General features: G+C 48.7%; 1 protein-coding gene across 7 annotated transcripts in view; it reads right to left on the bottom strand.

Moving 5' to 3' along the window:
* hyd (E3 ubiquitin-protein ligase hyd) overlaps window positions 1-20,996 on the bottom strand; it is a 264,107-nt gene that overhangs the window by 114,426 nt on the left and 128,685 nt on the right. For all 7 annotated transcript variants that reach the window (XM_084607224.1, XM_084607031.1, XM_084607166.1 and 4 more), the window contains exon 22: window positions 640-878. In XM_084607224.1, coding sequence (XP_084463350.1) covers window positions 640-878 — 239 coding nt within the window. The remainder of the gene's footprint in view (window positions 1-639; window positions 879-20,996) is intronic.

Below are 20,996 nucleotides of genomic sequence, written 5' to 3'. Positions count from 1 at the left end.
TTTGTTGTGGCATGTAGCTAAAAGTGCAAAGCACACAACGTTAGGAAGGAACAGATTTTGCAATTTACATTTCAAAAGGTCTTCAGTCAGACAGTAGGGCACCCACATTTGGAACAGTGGACTTTGAACGATATAAAATTGCTAATATTTGTTATTTCAAAAAAATTCCTAACATTGTATTCCTTATGATTTTTGGTATCGAGCAAAGTGTTCATGTAAATAATTTGAAGTGCGGTTATTTTTTCATTATTTCCGCAAATTATGAACAATTTGATTTATCTTTTGAACTAATTGGCCAAATGGGAAAATGGTTACATATTTTAAATCGGTGCACAAAACTGAATCAGAATAACAAGTTTCATCAAGTTTGGTCAAATATTAAGAAAAATAGCTTGAAGAGCCATGTCCCCCCTTAAAAGTTGCTGAATCAATTCCAATACCCCTACCGAAAAAGAAAAGGAGAAATTCGACACACTCGTGTGGGTCCCAATGTGACACAAGGGCAGCCTGCCAAGCTACATTCACAGCTTCCAGCTAGGCAGCATTCCTCTAGCAATGTGATGACAAATGATGAGGTTAGAGGGAAACGAACCAGAAGTGGGATTTAGAGAAACGACAAGAATGCAGAGGCAACAGAACCTGCTATTGGGCAGGGTGACCAAGTCGGTGTCAGTGACAAGCCGGTTGAGCAAGGTGGCCCGCATGCCCTGATGGCCCGCAAGCAGCGCCCGGCACTTGCACTTCTCCCAACAGTCGCAGTAGGCCGTGGGTGAGGTGCGCTTCAGCTTGCAGTCATGGCCTTTGTGGCAGACACGGGCACACTCTGTGCAGCAGCACAGCGAACCCACCAGGCCACAGGTGCGGCACTCAAAGATGTCCTGCACACACAGAACACAGCCACTTGTTCTTTTCAAAGTCCATCTGGGGGTCCCATAGGTTGCACTTTCGTAGAAAAAGATATCCGTTTAATGCCAGCAAACAAAGGCCTATTAACACTTGCCACTGTCAAGAATGGTCACATTGGTGGAAAAGCAAGTTGCAGGCCGAACGAGCCCTGCTCGATTTTCCACTGTTGCGGCTGCTGATCGCAAACAGGCAACCAATCAGCAGTGCAGCTGGAATGAACGGAAGCTAGATTTACATCCGGCTTTCGTTTTTGGACAGAAAAACGTCAATAAAGATCAGTTGAGTTTAGGTTGGCTGGCTGCCTTCGCAGAGGGTATACAATATGCTCAGAAATGTGCAACCAAAATTACCCGTCAAATTGGTCTAGGAAAAAAGACCATCAGTTTGGCATCATGCCTGCCATCTCATGCATGTTTATGGCACACGAGTCACTAAACATGGAACTCCAGTTTTGAGTGGGAATATTTCAACAATCTCTCATCATGCAGGTCTTCCATGGATACAGGATACTGTTCGATTTAACAGCCACACAGCCTGTAGCATCTGAATTGGCGAGCGCCGAAGGCTGTAGATTCACATGGACATTGGCCAAGACTGAGACAGCAGTTCCACGGCCACTCGATGGAAGCGCACTAGGTGCGGCCTGCTACATCGCCCGAAACCGGCGGGAGGCGCCTACTTCCGGTCGCCACCGCCGCGGCGCCACCGTTCGGGGACAGCCGCGCGCGGAGGGCTGCGCCTGGCTGCGCTTTGACGGAGGCGTCCTCGTGGTAGAAGCGCTTTATTTTAAGGATATAAAAGCTCCGCTTCACACAATTTGGCAACAAGAATCAGTATATACTGTCATGTCTAGTGTGACCATGTCAGCACTTAGCGCTTGCTCGGCAAGGATGTACACTGGAGTGTACCCCGAAAAAATTATAGTCACGGTGGTTGAAGGCCACTCGAATGGAGAGCTCACATTACCGTGATGTTGCATCGGATCCAATTGTTCGTCACATTAAAATGTGACCCGGCTGTGAACAATTCGAAGCTGTTCAGCTGCCATGGTAGCCTAATGCATAACCACTTAACTGTGTCGCGAATTTCATGTGTCATTTTCATACCATTTACTCATTCCTGCATACAGCTTTTATACACAAATTGATGTCAACCTGTTCTAAGCTGCCAGCGCTTTTCAATAAAAAAATGTCCTACTATGAGCAACCTCTGTGAAAATGCGACATGTAACCAACCTTTCTATCTCATTGTGACAAATTTTACAGTAGAAATATGAAGATGTTTATTAGGTTAAATCTAGATGATAACCAGGGATCTTCGACTCAGTTGGAGACCTTAAACTTTGCAAGCCAGAACGCTATCCGTCATGGCTTCCCGCATTTTGCATGACCGGACAAAGTAAGCGCGCTTGATAAAGCCGGTCTGCCTCAAGGTGCTACGTATATGCGCCGAAAGTTTTTAATATTTTTATTGGCTGCTAGCAAACCCATACAATTTTGCTGGTTCGTAATTTTCAATGGAAGAACGCGCATCGAGTGTTGCTGCTGTGAAACTATTAGCTGTGATCACAAGAATGTTCACGCGTCAGAGCGCAACTGCAGCCGAGATTCAGCGAGCAGCCAAGTACGCTTATTTAATCGCCACGGAAAAAAAAAGGAAGAAAATTACCAATCACAGACGGAAAACCTTTCTTGAGAGAGGTTTATGCCACAGCCATACACATCGCTCCACTGTTGAGTTGACATTTCCAGCCCAGCTCGCTATCAGTGGGAGCAGCAACTTAAAAATATCTTGCATAGCGCCTTAGCATGGGCACGATCATTGTTTTTATAGATTAGCTGCAGGTACTGTGTACAGTGAGAAAACAATGATGAAACCAAAAGTTTACACAGCTTGCTACTTCACCGGACCTCCTCAGACTTCATCATCCTGTTAATGAAGGTGCTCATAAGCTGACAAAGCTTGATTACTTTCTTTGCGGTATATATCAAGCCTCCATTGTCCTTGGTTTTCATTAACCTGTAACTGGTCCAGTTGACTATATTTCCTGCAACAGGCTCTTGCTCGACTGACATGTCGCCTCAAAATCATTACCAAATATCGCATAAATTAAGCAACAACCTGGTAGTGATAAACAAAACTTGGGGTTCTTAAGTCTCCTTGAGGAGCCTTGTTAGAGGGCCCGCACTTTGCTACCTGCTTATTCACCGTATCCCGTAATTGCTGCCTCTGTCTCATATCATTAGAATGCAGCCTTAAGCCACCGCATCATATTAAATAGCACCCTACACATAGCTATATAAAGCTCCTCTTTACCGCAGCCGTACGAACGTGCCCTATAGGAGTATAGTGTGCCTGACTTGGGATCTAAGGGTCCCGCTTTCAATAATTCCCATTTCACCCTTACATTTTATTGACTCTCTCTGGTTTGGCAGCCCCTGCCACATTGAACATGTCATGTGTTCTCATTGCGCCAAAGGTGTCTGGCCATATCACCAACTAAAGTGCCTCTTACCAGAGAGGTGTTTTTCCGACTGTCCGCCGACAGAGCGGGTGCCGGATTTTTTGTGGAACGTGGCTTTTCAATTTATCGCATCGGCTCAAACAGTCTCAACAGTATAAACAAATGTTGTATGCACAAGCTCCTTTACTTGCAAGGCCACTCAGACTAGCGCGGCAAAATTTAGAACAAATTGCATGCTTATATAAAAAAAACCTTCGTAGCTTTTTCTGATATGTCCTCGCAACATAACCTGCGAGAAATGCTTCTGGTGCTACCTCATCGTGTTCATCTGCTTCACAACACATAGTTAAAAATCCTAGTTCACTGACCAGCTCCCTGGTAACTAAATAGGTTAAACAACGTGACGGGAACACAGGAAAAGAGGACGACACAACTAGTGCGGTTATGCCGTCTTCTTTCTTCTCCTGTGTTCCCATCACGTTGTTTGCACGGTTAACCTATAATTAATCCAACAAGTTCAATCTGCTGTCCCTTGTAGCAAATTCAATGGCAGCTGATAGGGCATAATGCTTCAGCATCTGGACTTTTTAACCGCAGCGCCGCTTTCACTTCAAAGGAAGCGAGTGCATTTCCACTCCTCGCTGCTGTCTTTGCCTGAAGCGAGCTCAGCAGATAAAATTACAGGGTCTCTTAGATGTCTCTTAAGCGCAGGACGGCGAAGGCCTACCCTTCTCCTAACATTTGCCTCTCGTCGTTTGCCACAGTTTGTCATTTCAAGTCGTCGTCTGATATATTGGTCGTTTCTCAGTCATGATGAGTCTGCCTGCGTAGTCATTGTAGCCCTTATCACTCATAACTAAGCAGGTTACTCATTTAGAATCAGCAGTGGTCATTATATGTCGTTTCGCATATTGATCATTTCGTTGTCATTAACCGTAATGATGAGTCATGCCTAGCTATTATAGTCATTACCACACATTGCTAAGCACTTTTACTCATTTCTAATCAATTGCGGTCATTACATGTCGTAGTTTGATATACTGGTCATTACAAATCATTTTAGTCATTATTAACCATTATTACTTATTAGCATTAGTCATTATCTCTATCAATGTCTAACTTTTATTGATTACCTATCACCATCAATCATTTTCATTCCTAATCTCTTGCACGTCCGCTTTTGCGACTGGCACACCAATGCACAGATGCGACGCACAGATAACAGGCACAGCTTCTGCGCATAGATTTTCGTTCCATGGACCTAGAACGGCTTTCGCCTTAAGAAACAAACGCATCCAGTCTCAACGTTAACGTGCTTGCACACGCGCGCACAAAAAATGTTTGCGTTTATCACGCAGACGCGAGGCGAACGCGCTCAGAAAGGAAGCAAACCGCGCGCTCAGAGCCGGCGACCCCGGTGGCGACGTGTCCCCGAACAGTGGCGCCCACAGCAGAAATAGCGGGCGCAACTGTAAACTTCCCAAGGACGCGCTTGCCCATTGACGGCGGCGCGACGCAGCAGGCCGCACCCAGTGCGCTTCCATAGAGCGGCCGTGGCAGTTCTATCTGGATTTCAAGCTAAACAAGGGTTAAATTAAGGTGCTTTTCCTGCACGTTCCAATACAGTTGGACTTTAATATAATGATGTCACCCTTTTCATTTGGAAATTCAGATAATTCAAGTTAGGACCGCAGTCCCAGCCAAAGCTCATGCAATCTATGGCGTTGGACGCTCATTAATTTGGATATGGGCAGGCTCACATTAGTTTATTCAGACAAGGAGAGCAAGGGGGGGTCACATCAAGGCAACGACCCATAAACACCAGAATTCTTTTAAAAAGACCCTTAAGGGGGGACGCGGGCTTTGAAAGTCGAAAAGTCATCAAAAAGTTGATTTTTCACAAAGTACATATCTCAGCTGTACATGTTATAAACTACCTTTTCTATCATTATGAACGCCTAATTCATCGTGGAACTGCTTTAAGGGGAGATGCGGGTTGAAAAACGCGGGTTTTCTTCGAAAAGAACAGGTTTTTTGTTTTTACTTGTTTTATCAAGTTTAGTATAAAAATAAAAATGAAAATAAAAGTCAAAGCTGAATTTAAACGGGAAATGGGCTGAAATTGCATTTAAAGAGCACAAGGTGGCAGTTAAATGACCGAAAGTACGCTATCTTCGAGCGTCCCGCAGTCGTCATGGCGTGGTTGCTCGCCGCTGTGGATCACGTGAGAAGATCCAAGCCGCATTTTCTCAATCACCACGGTTGCTTGAAGTCTGCAACGCAAGAAATAATTAAAAAAAGCACGCCTTTGATGCGTTTTTCGAGTGCTGTGACTGGTTTATAAATAACGTGGCACAAATCGGGCATCGCCATAGGCTGCCGTGCGCATGCATGTGGCGAAGCCCACTTGGTGGCTCCATGCTACGTCGAGGTGCGTTTCAAAGTGACGATCGTTCGGCAACATTATCTTCATCATGGATGAAGCACAATCGAACCGGCGCAGTCATCGAAGGCAGAGGCTCGTCCAGTGACAACTCGACCCACGACAGTTAGGCCTAGCGGAACAGACGCCGTTCCCTCCAGCAGTTCAGATGCTTCCGGAGAATTTGAAGTGGCGTTTGGGCTGGTGAGTGGCTCGGAATAAAAGATGTATGCGTGTTCTGCCTGGAGATCAGAACTATATGCGGTTTTCTTTCGCACCTAACGGAGTAAGCGGACATGTGCCTTGTACTAACTGGTTGCTTCACTGGGACAGACTGCTAATATGCCGGCCCATCGTCAAAACCATTGTTACGCGCCTGGATGCAAGACTGGCTATGTGCATACTAAAGGTGGCCCTAAAACAGCCTTGTTCGGCGCTTCCAAAGATGACGCTCTAAGGAAGCAGTGGGAGATCAACCTCCGTCGCTCGGACAAGCGGCTGGATGAGAGCTGTGCTGTTTGTGAGCTTCATTTCGAACCTCGTTTCGTTCTACGGGACTATGTTCATATTGTGAACGGGGAAGAAGTCCGCATCCCTCGTGGGAAGCCAGCATTATCCCCCGATGCCGTACCGACGCTATTGCCGAATCTGCCGGCCCATCTTTCAAAAAAGATACCGAAAGAAAGACAACAAAGAAAGAGGAAACCCACTGGTGTTGAAACTGATGGGCCCTCGGAAACAAAATTTTCAAGTCTGCCCGATGTATCCGTAACAGAAGAGCAGGAATCGGTCCCAGAAGAACAGAAAGAAACAGACCAGACCTCAGCGTGCCCAGACTCAGAATGTCATGCCTCGGCATGTGTCTCGACTGAGCATTCTCCTGCCTCCACATCAGATGAGCAATATGTTGGAAGCTTGAAGGTGCCCTCGAAGTTTTGGGCAAAGCACGTGTTCCCGGGCCAGGATGACTCAGTTTTCTACTGCACTTCAGTACTGAGTTCTAAAATGGAAATTGTCTCAGAGAAGGTCGTGATATTCCTTTCTGGCCATTCATTGCACCCCTGCAAAGTGTATGCAAGAGGAGTTTTGCTAGAAGAAAAAATGATTTCTTCAAAATTGGAAGCAGAGGGTGTCCTTGAGCATGTTGACGCGCTTCAGCTCTGTACAGGCGCATTGAAGACCCAGGAGTACGACAACGCCTACCTCACTGAAAGCCTTAGAGGTCATGCTGTCATCCGTGATGACACAGTCGAACCCGGATATATCGAACTCGAAGGGGATCGCGAAATAGTTCGATATATCAATAATTCGATATACAGAAATCGGCTTGTGACGGCACTTACGATGCGAAAAAACGATACCGTATTTGTCGCGTAATCAACACACTCGCATAATGAAACCACCCTCCACTTTTGCACCCGAGAATTTGAAAAAAAAAAAATGCGTTAAGGTCAGCTCGCTCACATGCAAGCGACTGAGCGATCTCAGCGACGAGCGGCAGCGACAGAGCGAAAATTTTAAAACTTGTTGGAACTGCGTCCCTCTCGCCGTTCGAGCCACCGCGGCAGCTCAAAACAAGGTTTCTGTGTCGCCGCGGCGGCAGAAATCGCGAGCATTTTCGCTTGCATGTGGATGGCGCGCGTCAATCCGTTTCGGTCGTCTCATCCACAGCTCAGTGGTAGCGTGCCAAGATGCTGCGCAGCAATTAACGTCTGGGCGCGTTTATCTTTTGATCGCTCCTGCGGTGGCAGGGAGCGAACTTGGCAGAGTGCCATTGATGGCTTGATTGAACAAGCCTGGTTCGATTTATCACGCCGCGCTTGGGGCGGGCGTCATGATCGCAGCAGCTGACCGCGTGCTTTCGCTGATTCATACATGCAAGGATAAACGATAAAAAATAAAATAAAATAAACATCCCCGCAAAAAAAAAAAAAAAAAAAAAAAAAAAAAAAAAAACCTGCCGCTTCTTAACGTCTGCAGCCGCCATATCTTACGCTACACCGCGCGTACAGCACCACGATAAGAAAGAATAACTCGCGCAAAAAAAAAAAAGAAAGGAACAAAAAAAGTAGAGCTGCCGCTTCTTAACACTCGCAGGCGCCATAGCCGTGTCCGACGTCTGTCTGAAAACGGGCTGAGCTGGCTTGGCGCATGCATAGCGCGTGCTGAAGGAGAGAGATAGCTCAGCAAAAGAATGGGCACACCCACGCACATGGCTTGCAAACGTCATATGTTGGCGCGCGGGAAACGACAACTGCAGATGCGCGCGCCTTTGGGAAATGGGCGCAGCGCTGCCCAGACCAGCCGTCGCCGAACTGTCCCCTCTCATTCCTTCCGCGCGTGGCTTGAAAACGTCACGCGGCAAACGGCCAAGGGTGATGCGATCGTCTTTGGGGAAGGTACACTTTCCAGTGCGTGGTGCGGAGTTCGATATATCGAACGACCGGTGAAATTGAGTTCGATATATGACGCGGCTTTCCTATACTTTTACATGGGATTTTCAAGAGGATATTTCGTGAGTTCGATATAACCAAAATTCGATATATCCGGGATCGATATAACCGGGTTCGACTGTATATGCTACAGCAGCACCTGCTTAACTACAGTGACTGAATCAGGTAATCACACTTTTTTTACGTTGAATCTTTTCTTCCATTTGACATGTTGCAGATATTCTGACGCCATTTGGAAACGCTTGGAAATAATGTATTGCGTTGCTCTTTGCAGGTGCACGATGTGTCTCCTGTCGATACTTAGAAAAGCTGTGTTGACGCGCCGTTCAAGGGTTCAACGGAAAATTACCAGATCAACTCGGTCATCTGCACAGAAAGTTAAAGCTTTGGCACGGAAGAACAAGCGACTTGTGAAGCGTCTTCAGAGTGTAACTGCAACCTTGGAAAAGGCGCAGAAACATGCAGCCTCAATAGGGGAGAACGTTTTAAATGAAAAAATTTCAGGGCAGCAAGCGGCTGTTCGACAATGCTTTGCGGCTGCACGGGTAAAACCGAAGGGAATGCGCTACAGCAGGAAATGGGTGCTTGAATGCATAATAATGAAAATGTAGAGCCCACAGCTTTATCAGCATATAAGAAAAAATGACATCTTATGTCTCCCAAGCAAGTCTACCCTGAAACGTTACCTTGCTTCACACCGATCATCATTCGCTTTCAATGAGAAAGTTCTGAGAAAAATCAAGGCAAAGGCTGCTGACATTGACCCTTACAAAAGGCATGGTGGCCTTATTATTGATGAGCTGAAGCTCTCTGAAAGCTTGACTGTGAAACGTGGCGGCTTGATTGAAGGCTTTGTAGACCTTGGCCCTTTCACCATCTGACAGCATGTGCCATCTGATCATGGCATGGTCGTTCTCTTTGTACCTTTTGTGGGTAAATGGAGCCAAATTATTGGCTGCTTTGCTACCAGCGGCAACATGAAGGCTGAAACAATGACAAAGGTAGTCATAGAAGCTACTATTCTTACTGAGAAAAGTGGCCTTTTCGTTGACTTTATTACGTGCGATGGTGCGACCTGGAATCGCAAGATGTGGCGATTAATGGGTATTCAAGGCCCTGCTCAGTCCGTGAAATGTAAAGTCCACCATCCAGTGGAACCCACAAGGAGCTTGTGCTTTATCTCAGATTTTCCTCATTTATTGAAATGCCTACGGAACTGCCTTCTGAAGACTGGATTTCAGACTCCAGATGGACAAGTAAGTTTCACTCACTCTCACCCTCCAGCTTCAAATAGTTTCTACCTACATTGATGTCTCTACAATCCGTTTGAACAGGTAGCTGTGGAGCATGTGAAGGAGGCATTCAAAATGGATTCCACCACTGTGACACTCAAGGCTATGCCTGGAATCACGCGAAGCCACCTTGAGCCGAACAGTTTTGAAAAGGTGCGATTTCCTATGCGTTCCAGCTTTTTTTGGAATTAAAGTCCAGCAAGGCCTTCACCTTTACGAGCCAGAATTGAAGAAAAAGTTTGGATCTATTGCTGGAACACAAACGTTCTTCAGGTGAGCAGAACTATTTGCCAATTTCATGCAACCAACCTTCTTTCCTGATTCTGGTAGCTATCTATTATGGTCACTACTATTGCATAATACAGTCGAACCCGGATATATCGAACTCGAAGGGGATCGCGAAATAGTTCGATATATCGATAATTCGATATACAGAAATCGGCTTGTGACGGCACTTACGATGCGAAAAAACGATACCGTATTTGTCGCGTAATCAACACACTCGCATAATGAACCCACCCTCCACTTTTGCACCTGAGAATTTAAAAAATAAAATGCGTTAAGGCTAGCTCGCTCACATGCAAGCGACGAGCGGCAGCGACAGAGCGAAAATTTTCAAACTTGTTGGAACTGCGTCCCTCTCGCCGCTCGAGCCACCGCGGCAGCTCAAAACAAGGTTTCTGTGTCGCCGCGGCGGCAGGAAATCGCGAGCATTTTCGCTTGCATGTCGATGGCGCGCGTCAGTCCGTTTCGGTCGTCTCATCCACAGCTCATTCAAGATGCTGCGCAGCGATAACGTCAGGGCACGTTTATCTTTTTATAGCTCCTGCGGTGGCGGGGAGCGAACTTGGCAGAGTGCCCGTGATGGCTTGATTGCACAAGCCTGGTTCGATTTATCATGCCGCGCTTGGGGCGGGCGTCATGATCGCAGCAGCTGACCGCGTGCTTTCGCTGATTCATCATGCAAGGATAAACGATAAAAAAATATAAAATAAACATCCCCGCAAAAAAAAAAAAAAAAAATCCCTGCCGTTTTTTTAACGTCCGCAGCCGCCATATCTTACGCTACGCGGAGCGTACAGCCCAACGATAGGAAAGAATGACTCGCAAAAAAAAAAAAAAACAGAACTGGCGCTTCTTAACATCCGCAGGCGCCATAGCCACGTCCGCCGCCGCGCTGCCGCACGTAGAGGGTTCGTAACACACGCTGGAGAAAGCGTCCGACGTCTGTCTGAAAACGGGCTGAGCTGGCTTGGCGCATGTGTTGCGCGTGCTGAAGGAGAGAGATAGCTCAGCAAAAGAATGGGCACACCCACGCACATGGCTTGCAAACGTCATGTGTTGGCGCGCGGGAAATGACAACTGCAGATGCGCGCACCTTTGGGGAATGGGTGCGGCGCTGCCCAGACCTGCTGTTGCCGAACTGTCCCCTCTCATTCCTTCCGCGCGCGGCTTGAAAACGTCACGCGGCAAACGGCCAAGGGTGATGCGATCGTCTTTGGGGAAGGCACACTTTCCAGTGCGTGGTGCGGAGTTCGATATATCGAACGACCGGTGAAATTGAGTTCGATATATGACGCGGCTTTCCTATACTTTTACATGGGATTTTCAAGGGGATATTTCGTGAGTTCGATATAACCAAAATTCGATATATTCGGGTTCGATATAACCGGGTTCGACTGTAATACAATAATACTAGCTACTACCTGAAAACCTATATACATCGTAAAACTGGGTTTAGAAGCTCCAGACTGCTGCTACAATGAATGTTTATCATCGTGTCAAGTGCTGAGGGTTTCTTTATTTTGTGTGGTGCAGACAGATCCACGAGCTCATAGAAGCCATGACTTCCCGGTTTCCACTGGAGGCTCTGCGGCCGGGATCAAAACATCACAATGTTTTGAAGACATTTTTAACTTTCCTTGACGACTGGGAGACGCATGCAAAAAGTGGCCGAGGTTTTTTGAGTGCATCCACTAGTGATCAACTAGAGAATCTATTTGGAATCATAAGACAGTCTTCAGGATGCAACCAGCACCCTACTCAAACCCAATTTTCAATTCTAGTAAACTGTCTTTCGTTTTATGGGCTCGTAAAATGTGTATCACAAGGTAATCATCCTGGGACAGAGCTAGATTCCCTCCTAGATGTCGAAGACGGATGTAATGAAGTATGCCCAGATAAGTAGCCTTCAAATGCAGTGTCAAGGCCGTCAGCTAAAGAACAGAGTTTAGCCTGCATACCTGGGCATGACCACAATGAGCACGTAGCTACAAGTGACTCTAGACTTGTTTTCTATGTAGCAGGCTATGTTGCACGGAAGTGTGTATTGAAGACAAAGTGCCAAATGTGCATGGCCTTGCTTACAATGCAATCTCCCGATGAAAATTTCTTCCTTGCGAGGCTGACGAAATACCGCGACCATGGAGGACTGCTGTACCCGTCGGCACAGCTTTATGGCTTTGTGTCGAAACTAGAAAACCTCTTCACAGAGTGTTTTAGCTGCAACGAATTGTATTCCGAGAGTATTCTTGATATTTTGGAAGTAGTTAGAAATAGACTGCACAAAGAAGTTGGTTGCCCCGTTCACGCAGAAGGCCTATTTGAAGAAATAATAAGGTTTTATTTAGTCCCCAGACTGCATTTTTATGTGAAAGGGGTTAATTCAAAAAAGGCAGAAAAACGAGAACGGGCGAAACACCTCAAACTAAGCCGTTGCTAAGGCTGCTGTGTAGTAGTGGTGCAAGTGAAGGAAATAAGCGGCAAAAAGCGTGAACATAAATATATGCAACGGTGACAAATCTGTTCATATGTTTCATAAAGCAGTACCTTATGTCTCTCCAAATAAGTATGCAGTAGCTGTTAATGCTGTTTGAAAACCAAGTATGTAGTAGCTTTTAATGCTGTTCGAAAACCTTGTGGCGCGCTTCTTGTTCTGCGAAAAACGCGAATTGTAAATAATGCATCTTTCCTTTTACTTTGTCTGAATTACATGAATTCATTCTACCTGTATTCGCCATGCCCCTCTTGTTTTTGTGTGCTGCAGCTTGGTTGCTTGTGAATAAACAGTTATTGCAGCCTACACTCCTTCATTCCTCGTTTGTCCCTGGCATGAATCCCATGCTATTACTATTGACGTTGTGGGGATTCACAATCCCCTTCCTCCATGATAACGCCCGCGCGTAATTAACACGCGTGATTACGCGCGCTGGCAGAGAGGTTTGTGGAGGAGAGGGCATGCTGGCCACTCCCCGCCGCCTCCCGGGCCTGCGGCGACGCTGCCGCGGGCTTCCCTCTTTCCTGGTGGCGTAACCGGGAGACCTCCTCTCCCGTTCCGTGTCGAGGAACGCGACTGTAGCAACTCGCTCGGGGTTCTTCGGCGAATGGGCGCGCACGCGCGCGGTTCATGATTTCCGCCGAGGAGACCACCGCCGTCACCAAGAATCGCCCATTGACCGTAGGCACTTACCGCAACGGGATGTGAGCGAGAAGCTGTGTCAGGTGAGAAGACTCTTCCTCTCACCTACTTGGCGCGCTTCCTTATTAGGTGGTTTTTATTTCACCCCCGTATGCGGCGTTCGCTCGCTACACGGTGGTTGTTCTTGATTGCTATTCTCTTGCCGTGTACTCGAGCACAATAAACTCTGTTCGAGTACGTAACTCGGTGTTTCTCCCCTCTGGCCCGAACCCGCCGCAGTGGCAATTTCTCGCACCGCGGGTTGGGGGTCACGGCTCTGTCAGCTAGAGCTGGCACGTCGGGGCTAGAAGGCGACCGTAGCGTCTAGCCCCCCCCACCCCCCCTGTGGCGCACTCTTGCGAGACTGAAACCCCATATTATGGCGCCCGAACGTGGGGCCAGAGGTGTGACAAATCGAGTGTCTGTGTGTGTACGACGCCGACACATAGACTAGCCATGGCAGTGAGCAGGACTGACTTTTCAGTATCTTCTAATACTGCAGTGGTGATTGCACAACGGCAAGCAAGCAAAACCACCTTAACTGTTATTATTGCGAGAGATCAGGAGCTGACGCTAGCCACTGTGATCTTGTAATTTTCTGCGAGGGCAGGATGTCACACGACTCCACCGCTCTGTAGCAGGGTGACGTGCGGATGCCGGTGTGATGGGCATTCTCTCGTAGTGTTTTGACTTACCATGCTCTACGGGAGGACGGTCAACGTTGTAGCGTATGTACTTTTGCACGCGCACGTTGAAGGCATGAGAAGTGTTATTTCTATCCTTTCTGCCGCGCCCGTTAGCCAGTTCGCCGCGATAGCTCGCAGCCTCAGAGAAGAGGCGGCCTACCCGGCTTCTCTGAGTGGTGACCGTTTTAATTGCATCAGTGCAGTGGGGAGCCTAGTCAGCCTTAAGGGAGCTTTAGGAAGAAAGCGGTAGGATACTTTTTCGTTTAATTTTGTCGACTAATGTTCGACGGGCTCTCGGAGCCGAGCGGCGCGGCCGCGGCGCACATAAGGGCACGCTGGTATTGCTGCCTGTGCGGGCGCTACACAACTTGTATTGCTGTGAGCGCGTTGGATCCTTGCCGTCTGTATTCCTATAGCACCTTGCGCAATCCTTTCCCCACGCGAAGGATACACGTGAGTCCTTCGAGGTTGGTCACGCCACGCTGAGACGAGCTATATCGCACATGTGCATCGCTGAGCATGCGAGCAGCCCTAAGACTTTTCTTCAAGTTGTGTCATTTCGATGCCTAGTGATGTGCATGGTGGTGACGTTGTCGAACCGGTAAACTTGCTCTATAAGTTCGCAACAACGCCACGGTTGCTGCGTTGGGCACACGCCGATGCGCGACAGAGCTGCAAGCAAAGATGGAGGAGCTAGACTTTACACAAAGCGCACCGCAATTCGAGCCCCGCTGCGTGGCCCGAGGAGGACGCACTCCCCCACCAGCAGGCAGCTGCAGCGAGAGGCAAGGCTTGGGATTTCGAGCACCGCGCCTCGTTACGACTTGCGCCTACGGCAGACGTAACTCTGACCAATGCACAGGGAGTAATTTCTTGTGCTGAATATAGATGGGACGCTCTGTCGATATTCAGCGCATTTTACTTCCAGAGCAAGCACGCGCTTTCTCTTGGAAAAGATTGAGCGGGGGTAGATTTGAAAAAAAGAAAAAAAAATGTAACTAGGGAAAAGACAGCATTGCAGCCAGCAAGGAGGGGAGCCGGCGGAGGCCACGACGACCGTTGCAGCAGCGAGGGGTAAGCTGTCCAAGGAGTGGCCGCGTTCCTGCACCCAGGGCATGCTGTCACCGTTAACCAGGCCAAGACAAACGGTTTCCGGACGGCTACGGAGCGAGCCAGCCGGAGTTCGTGGAAAGGGCCCATGCATCTAGCACGACAAAAGCTGCAGCAAAGGGACCGCCTCAGCGCCGTTCGGTGCTCGCGGCCGTGGCTTCACCAGCGGGAGCAGCATGGCGCCCCGCTGCCCTCGCCGTCGGCGGCGTCAACGACGGAGGGAAAAGAGGCCGGCCGGAAGCGAGCGGACGATCCGCAGAGGGGGGCCTGCAGCACGCTACTCAACGCGAAGACGCAGTTCCTAACCGTTCCCCGGCAGGCTGCCCTGGCTGACCAAGGATGAATGCAGAGGCCTGCCTGCGGCCATCGATATTTCCGTGCTGGGCTGACTGACGGTGAAGAAGCGGGACCTGCGGCCGGCGCACGTGTGCCCCCAGCTCCAAGGTCGTCTTCTGTGGTCGTCGGCCTTGCCTCCCCCTCCGACACCCGTGGCTGTGAGCTGTCTGCAACTTTTTTATATATTGGCACTTTTCTTTGGGTTTAAACGGGTTTCTCTGGGTGTAAAAGTTAAACGGCGTTTAGCCGGCCCCCTCGATATATCCCTCGGTGAACGTGACTACTTTTAGCCGTACGGCGGTTTTAAGGAGGGGGAGATGTGGGGATTCAAAATCCCCTTCCTCCATGATAACGCCCGCACGTAATTAACACGCGTGATTACGCGCGCTGGCAGAGAGGTTTGTGGAGGAGAGGGTATGCTGGCCACCCCCCGCCGCCTCCCGGGCCTGCGGCGACGCTGCCGCGGGCTTCCCTCTTTTCTGCCGGCGTAACCGGGAGACCTCCTCTCCCGTTCCGTGTCGAGGAGCGCGACTGTAGCAACTCGCTCGGTGTTCTTCGGCGAATGGGCGCGCACGCGCGCGGTTCATGATTTCCGCCGAGGAGACCACCGCCGTCACCGAGAATCGCCCATTGACCGTAGGCACTTACCGCAACGGGATGTGAGCGAGAAGCTGTGTCAGGTGAGAAGACTCTTCCTCTCGCCTACTTGACGCGCTTCCCTATTAGGTGGTTTTTATTTCACCCCCGTACGCGGCGTTCGCTCGCTACACGGTGGTTGTTCTTGATTGCTATTCTCTTGCCGTGTACTCGAGCACAATAAACTCTGTTCGAGTACGTAACTCGGTGTTTGTCCCCTCTGGTCCGAACCCGCCTTAGTGGCGATTTCTCGCACCGCGGGTTGGGGGTCACGACTCTGTCTGCTAGAGCTGGCACGTCGGGGCTAGAAGGCGACCGTAGCGTCTAGCCCCCCCCCCCCCCCCCCCCCCTTGTGGCGCACTCTTGCGAGACTGAAACCCCATAACGTTAAGCATTAATCGAAAGAGCTGCATAACCCCCGGATATGCAGTGCATTATAATTTCTTTCCAGGGAAACAATGCAGGCACGAGTGACATACACTACGTGATCCTCCCAACGAGCCAAGTGCACTGATTAACGTTGTTTGAACATGTGCACAGCGCAGAAGTAAACTTCAATTCAAGGTCCGCTTAGCCATTTCAGCAAAACCCACACAAATGTCGAAGTAATATTTCAATTTGTCGGCTCGGCTACTGCGACGCCGGCCGAGCGCGGCACTGCCTTTTACCCGCGGAGCACGCGCGCTTCGAGGCACCCTACCGTGGAGACGCGCGCCACCGCTACCCGTCGACACCGGCGGGGACACCTCGAGCGGCGCCTGTGAGCACACTACCCAATATTCTAGATCACACTACCAGCGCCTCTTCCGGAGTTTCCGGAAGCGCCATCGACGCTGCGACTGTTTAGCCTTTTTGTTGCACAGACTCACCGCAGACCACATGGTGTTTCGCTAAGCTGGTGCATGGTTTTGCTACGTGCTACGTATTGTGTCAAGTGTGCTCTGCGACACTAGGCCTAAGTGCTTCAACACATCGCAACAAAAAGATTTTGCTTGCTTGCGATGGGCCCCACTGTCCTCGCCGTCCTCGCCGATGGCATCGAAGCGCGGAAAATAGTACCGGTTAACGATGGAGAAGAAAGCCGCCATTATTAAACAAGTTGTGAGCGGACGATTGCAGGCTGACGTGGGTAAGGAGTTCGGCATTTCCAAGCAAACAGTCTCAAATTTTCTCAAAAACAAGGGCGAGATCCTGGAAGCGGCCGAAAGACCATCCAATGCCAAAAAAAAGAATGCAAGCCAAGGTGTTCACCCAAGGCTTGAAGAAGCCCATCTCAAAATAACGGCTTGAGGGGCTAGCTGGTGCTGCATAATACCCAGAAATATGGCGCAACACAAACACAAGCGAAGAGACACAACACACGCGCACACTACCAACTGTAATAAGGATGTACTTGAGTGCAGAAGAAGAGGAGTGGTGAAGAGGAAGTGTTTTCAGATCCTTATTACAGTTGATAGTGTGCGCGTGTGTTGTGTTTCTTCGCTTGTGTTTGTGTTTGTTGCACCACACTTCTGGGTATTAAGAAGCCCATCGTTTGGCTTAATTCAATAATTGCAAAGCAGTTGCCGGCCTCTGGCGGAGTCTTGATAGAAAAAGCGGAAACTCTAGATCTTCAAATGGCCATTGACGATTTTAAGTTTAGTGATGGGTGGCTGAAAACTTTAAGGGGGGACACCCCTCTTAAAACTTTTTTCCTTATTTATGGGTGGATCTGACTGAAACTTGCACCATTAATGTACTTTTGCATGCTGATTTCAAATATCTGATTAGTTTTCTTGTAGATGAAATAGCTTTCAAAATAATCCCTAATTCATGTTCTTCGTTTGGAGGTGAGTTAATTACTAAACACTTTATGGCATGAGGAGAATAGCCCTGCCAGAGTGATCTAGAAGGATCATAGAGTGCCGCTAGTCATGAATTAACGTGGTAGAAGAATTTGAACCAAAGTTACAATAAGTCAAACTCTTATGAATAAAAGCCCAGGTTGGCACCTAAGATTGATAATTAATTCGGTAAATGTTGCCGCATAATAACTGTACATATTTTTGTCCTACGGCACTGTCGAAGGTTTTCTCTTTCTAACAAGACAAGAATGAGAGCTATAGCACAAATAGACTAAGAGATATCTCTCCTCCAAAATTGCAGCACCCTCAAAATTGCAGTTTTGAGAAAACGAGGAAAAACACTTCACAGCATGTAGGTGTAAATTATGTCAATGATTGATATGTCAACAAGATCAGAAACAGGTGGAAAGTGATCTGAAGCGAAAATTAATGGCCTATGCCAATTTGAGCCAAAGTTACGCAATAGGAAACGCTTGAAAGGAAAATTCCATTTGGGTACCGAAGACAACATAACCTTCTCAGCAAATTTTCTTTTGTCGTCACTGCATTTACCTTGGTTTCATGAGACTCGCAGGATTCCCTTTCTAGAAAAAAAATTTTTAAAGCAATAGCAAGAACAGGACCAGAGATATTGATCTTTAAAAAATACAACACTACCAAAATTGGGGGATTGTCGGAAGCACTCAAGCCTCACGGCATTTAATCAGGAAGGGCAACTCCAAAGACCTCATGCTATTAAAATGCACCAGGAGCATAGTCGGGGTGCATGCTGTCACGGTGTTTTCTTTTTTCTGTTTTAGCAACGCCAAGCGAAGCCGCCCGCTTCTTTGCAGAACGTACGCTACGGTGCAAGTCCTTTTCTTCAGCTCTCCTGGACCCAGTTGCTGTCACATTTGTACTGCATTCTTGCAGAATTGCTGCTGCTGTATGCTTGCAGCCGGCATTGAAGCGCAGCACAGCTTCTGCTGTGGCTGCTTCCACAGCAAACAGTGATGAGTGCCGCTCTTTGTGGATCAAGGTCCAGATGACCGAGTGGAAGCTTTCGTTCGAGTTCTGGGTCTTCCCCCGAATGCACCTCTGCAGCAGGCTCTTCTCTGATAAACGACTATAAACAGGCAAAAGAGCATCAGCCACATCTCTTGGTAGACTGTAATTGTGCTTTGGTGCAGGCTCCTCTTTTGCCTTTGCAGCGTTGTGGCGGCACCATGACTTCTCACCGGTAGGACACAAACTGTGTTTGGGGCAGTCATCAGTAGATGTGATGTGGTAATATGTCGCCATCACAGCTCGCTGCATGGCATCCACATCACCTACATTTGATCGAAGCGCTCGGCCATAATATATTGCCAGCTTGTCAACTAGATCAGCTGTCAGCCTTCCTCTGCCGCCAAGACTTTGCTTCCCTGCACCCTTGTGTCTCTGCAAGAGGTTGCGCAAAGCTGCTCCCATACGCTTGTGCACGTGATTTATGCAGTCCTCTTTGACTATTTCAATGTAGCCATAGATTGCAGCATCTTTAAGAGCACTGAACGTGCGACTGTCCCCATCGCATAGCATGGTTGTGTAGCGCATGTTGTGGCGCTGCAGAGATCTTTCAAACAGAATTTTGCCAGCCTCTACTTCCATTTGACCAGCCTTGGAGTTGGTGTTTTTTTGGCACTGGTGGCGTGATTTCCAAAGTTCGTAGCCGTCAGTGTTTGGCTTGGGACCAATTTCGCAGCCCAGACAAAAGTTTGACAACACCACATAATCAAGCACGTAACCAGTGAAGAGTTCCACCACGGCACCGACGCCTATATGTGATGAGTGTCCGCGCGTCATCCATGTGCCGTCGTAGCACACGGCAATGTTCTCCCTATGCCCAAAACACAAGTCATCGTAGACCTTCGCCACTGCCTGCGCGGCTTGTGTCATAGCGGTCGTGGCGGCTCGGGTAGCAGCGGGTTGCAGTGTGTTCTTCAGATGCCGTTGAAACGTCTTGTTGTGCATCCCGCGCCGCGACAACCCCATCGCCGAAAAGATATCGTTCATTGCTGTCTGGCCGTTACCGGTCGACAGCATTGCTCGACTAGCCAGAATATTCAGCTCAAAAGGATTGCACCTTTTCTCGCCGTCAACCCTCCGCGAGTTCCACTCGGCCGCAATCTCACCGCAGTTGTCGCACAGCACGATCAGTTTTACGGCGAGGCCATAGCTCCGGTCGCTGGTAATTAAACGCACGCATCCACGACACGTTTTGCACCGCACGGCATCCAGAAGGATATTCACAATGCTGAGGTCAATTTCCGCATAGGAGGCTGTTCCGTCCGCATCTGACTCTGCGGACGCACCACTTGCATCGGCGAACAGCGCGGTCTTTCGTGCCGTCGCCGGCGTCGATACCAGTCTATCAAGCGTAGCCTGCTCACGGGCACTCACTTGAGTTATGTCACTGTTAGTGACAGGCGCGGTATCAATACGTACACGACTGCAGTCGGCACGAAGAACGGCGCCGTTGTCCAGCGGAATCGGAGAAGCGTCGCCGCCCGCAACGTGATCGTCACACAATCCCGCAGCACTGGCACTTGCTTCTTGCACAATATGCAACGAAGTCGCATTCTTAACGCGTTTCTTTGGTTGCTTTCGCCCGAACTTGTGCAAAGAGCGGTACTTCTTCGCGCCTGGCATGACTCTCGCGTTGCACTAGCGTGGTCGGCAGAAAGACAAAATGGCGTCACTGGGAGTCCGCATTTCAGGGCTAGCTTGCCGGAACCAACCAAACGACGCCATTTTGATCACGTGCCTTAACCGGCCAATAGTAGCGCGCGCTGCATGCTATCTTTTTGTTTGTTTTTTATGGGGAAGGCGGAGCGCACAGGGTTGCTTTCCGAAAGAAAAAATAAGCCGAAAACGCGCGCTTTCGAACGAGACCAAAATCGCCGCGGTGGAGCGCGTAGTTCTCATGCACCGGGCGATCGAAATTGGGTGTCGTTTGTCCACAATTTAAAGGGCAGTGGGTGTGGTACTGCATTTTTTAATCGCTATAACTTCATAAATACGCGGGGTATAAGGATGAAAATTTGCGTGCAGATGCGGAATAGTGCGAGGAATACGAAAATGAAAAAATTGAAAATCCGATTTTCAGGCCGATTTTCGGTGCCAAAGAGCCGTGTCCCCCCTTAAACATCGGAATGACCTCAAGTTCAAGAAGGTGTGCGGTGAGAGCGGCGTCGTCGATATTGCAGTTATTGAGCAGTACCGCAACAAAAAACTGCAGTCTTTGCTGCAGCAGTTCTCTGCTGACAATGTTTTAAACTGCGACGAAACTGGCTTATTTTATAAGATGCTGCCGGATCGCAATGATCGCATGCAAGCGGAACGCCATCCAAACAAGGATCGACAAGTTCTTTA

The sequence above is a fragment of the Amblyomma maculatum genome, chromosome 1 (genome assembly GCF_055883805.1).
Source record: "Amblyomma maculatum isolate TAMU_Amacu chromosome 1, ASM5588380v1, whole genome shotgun sequence".
Classification (NCBI taxonomy): domain Eukaryota; kingdom Metazoa; phylum Arthropoda; class Arachnida; order Ixodida; family Ixodidae; genus Amblyomma; species Amblyomma maculatum.
This window is presented reverse-complemented; position numbering and strand designations above follow the sequence as displayed.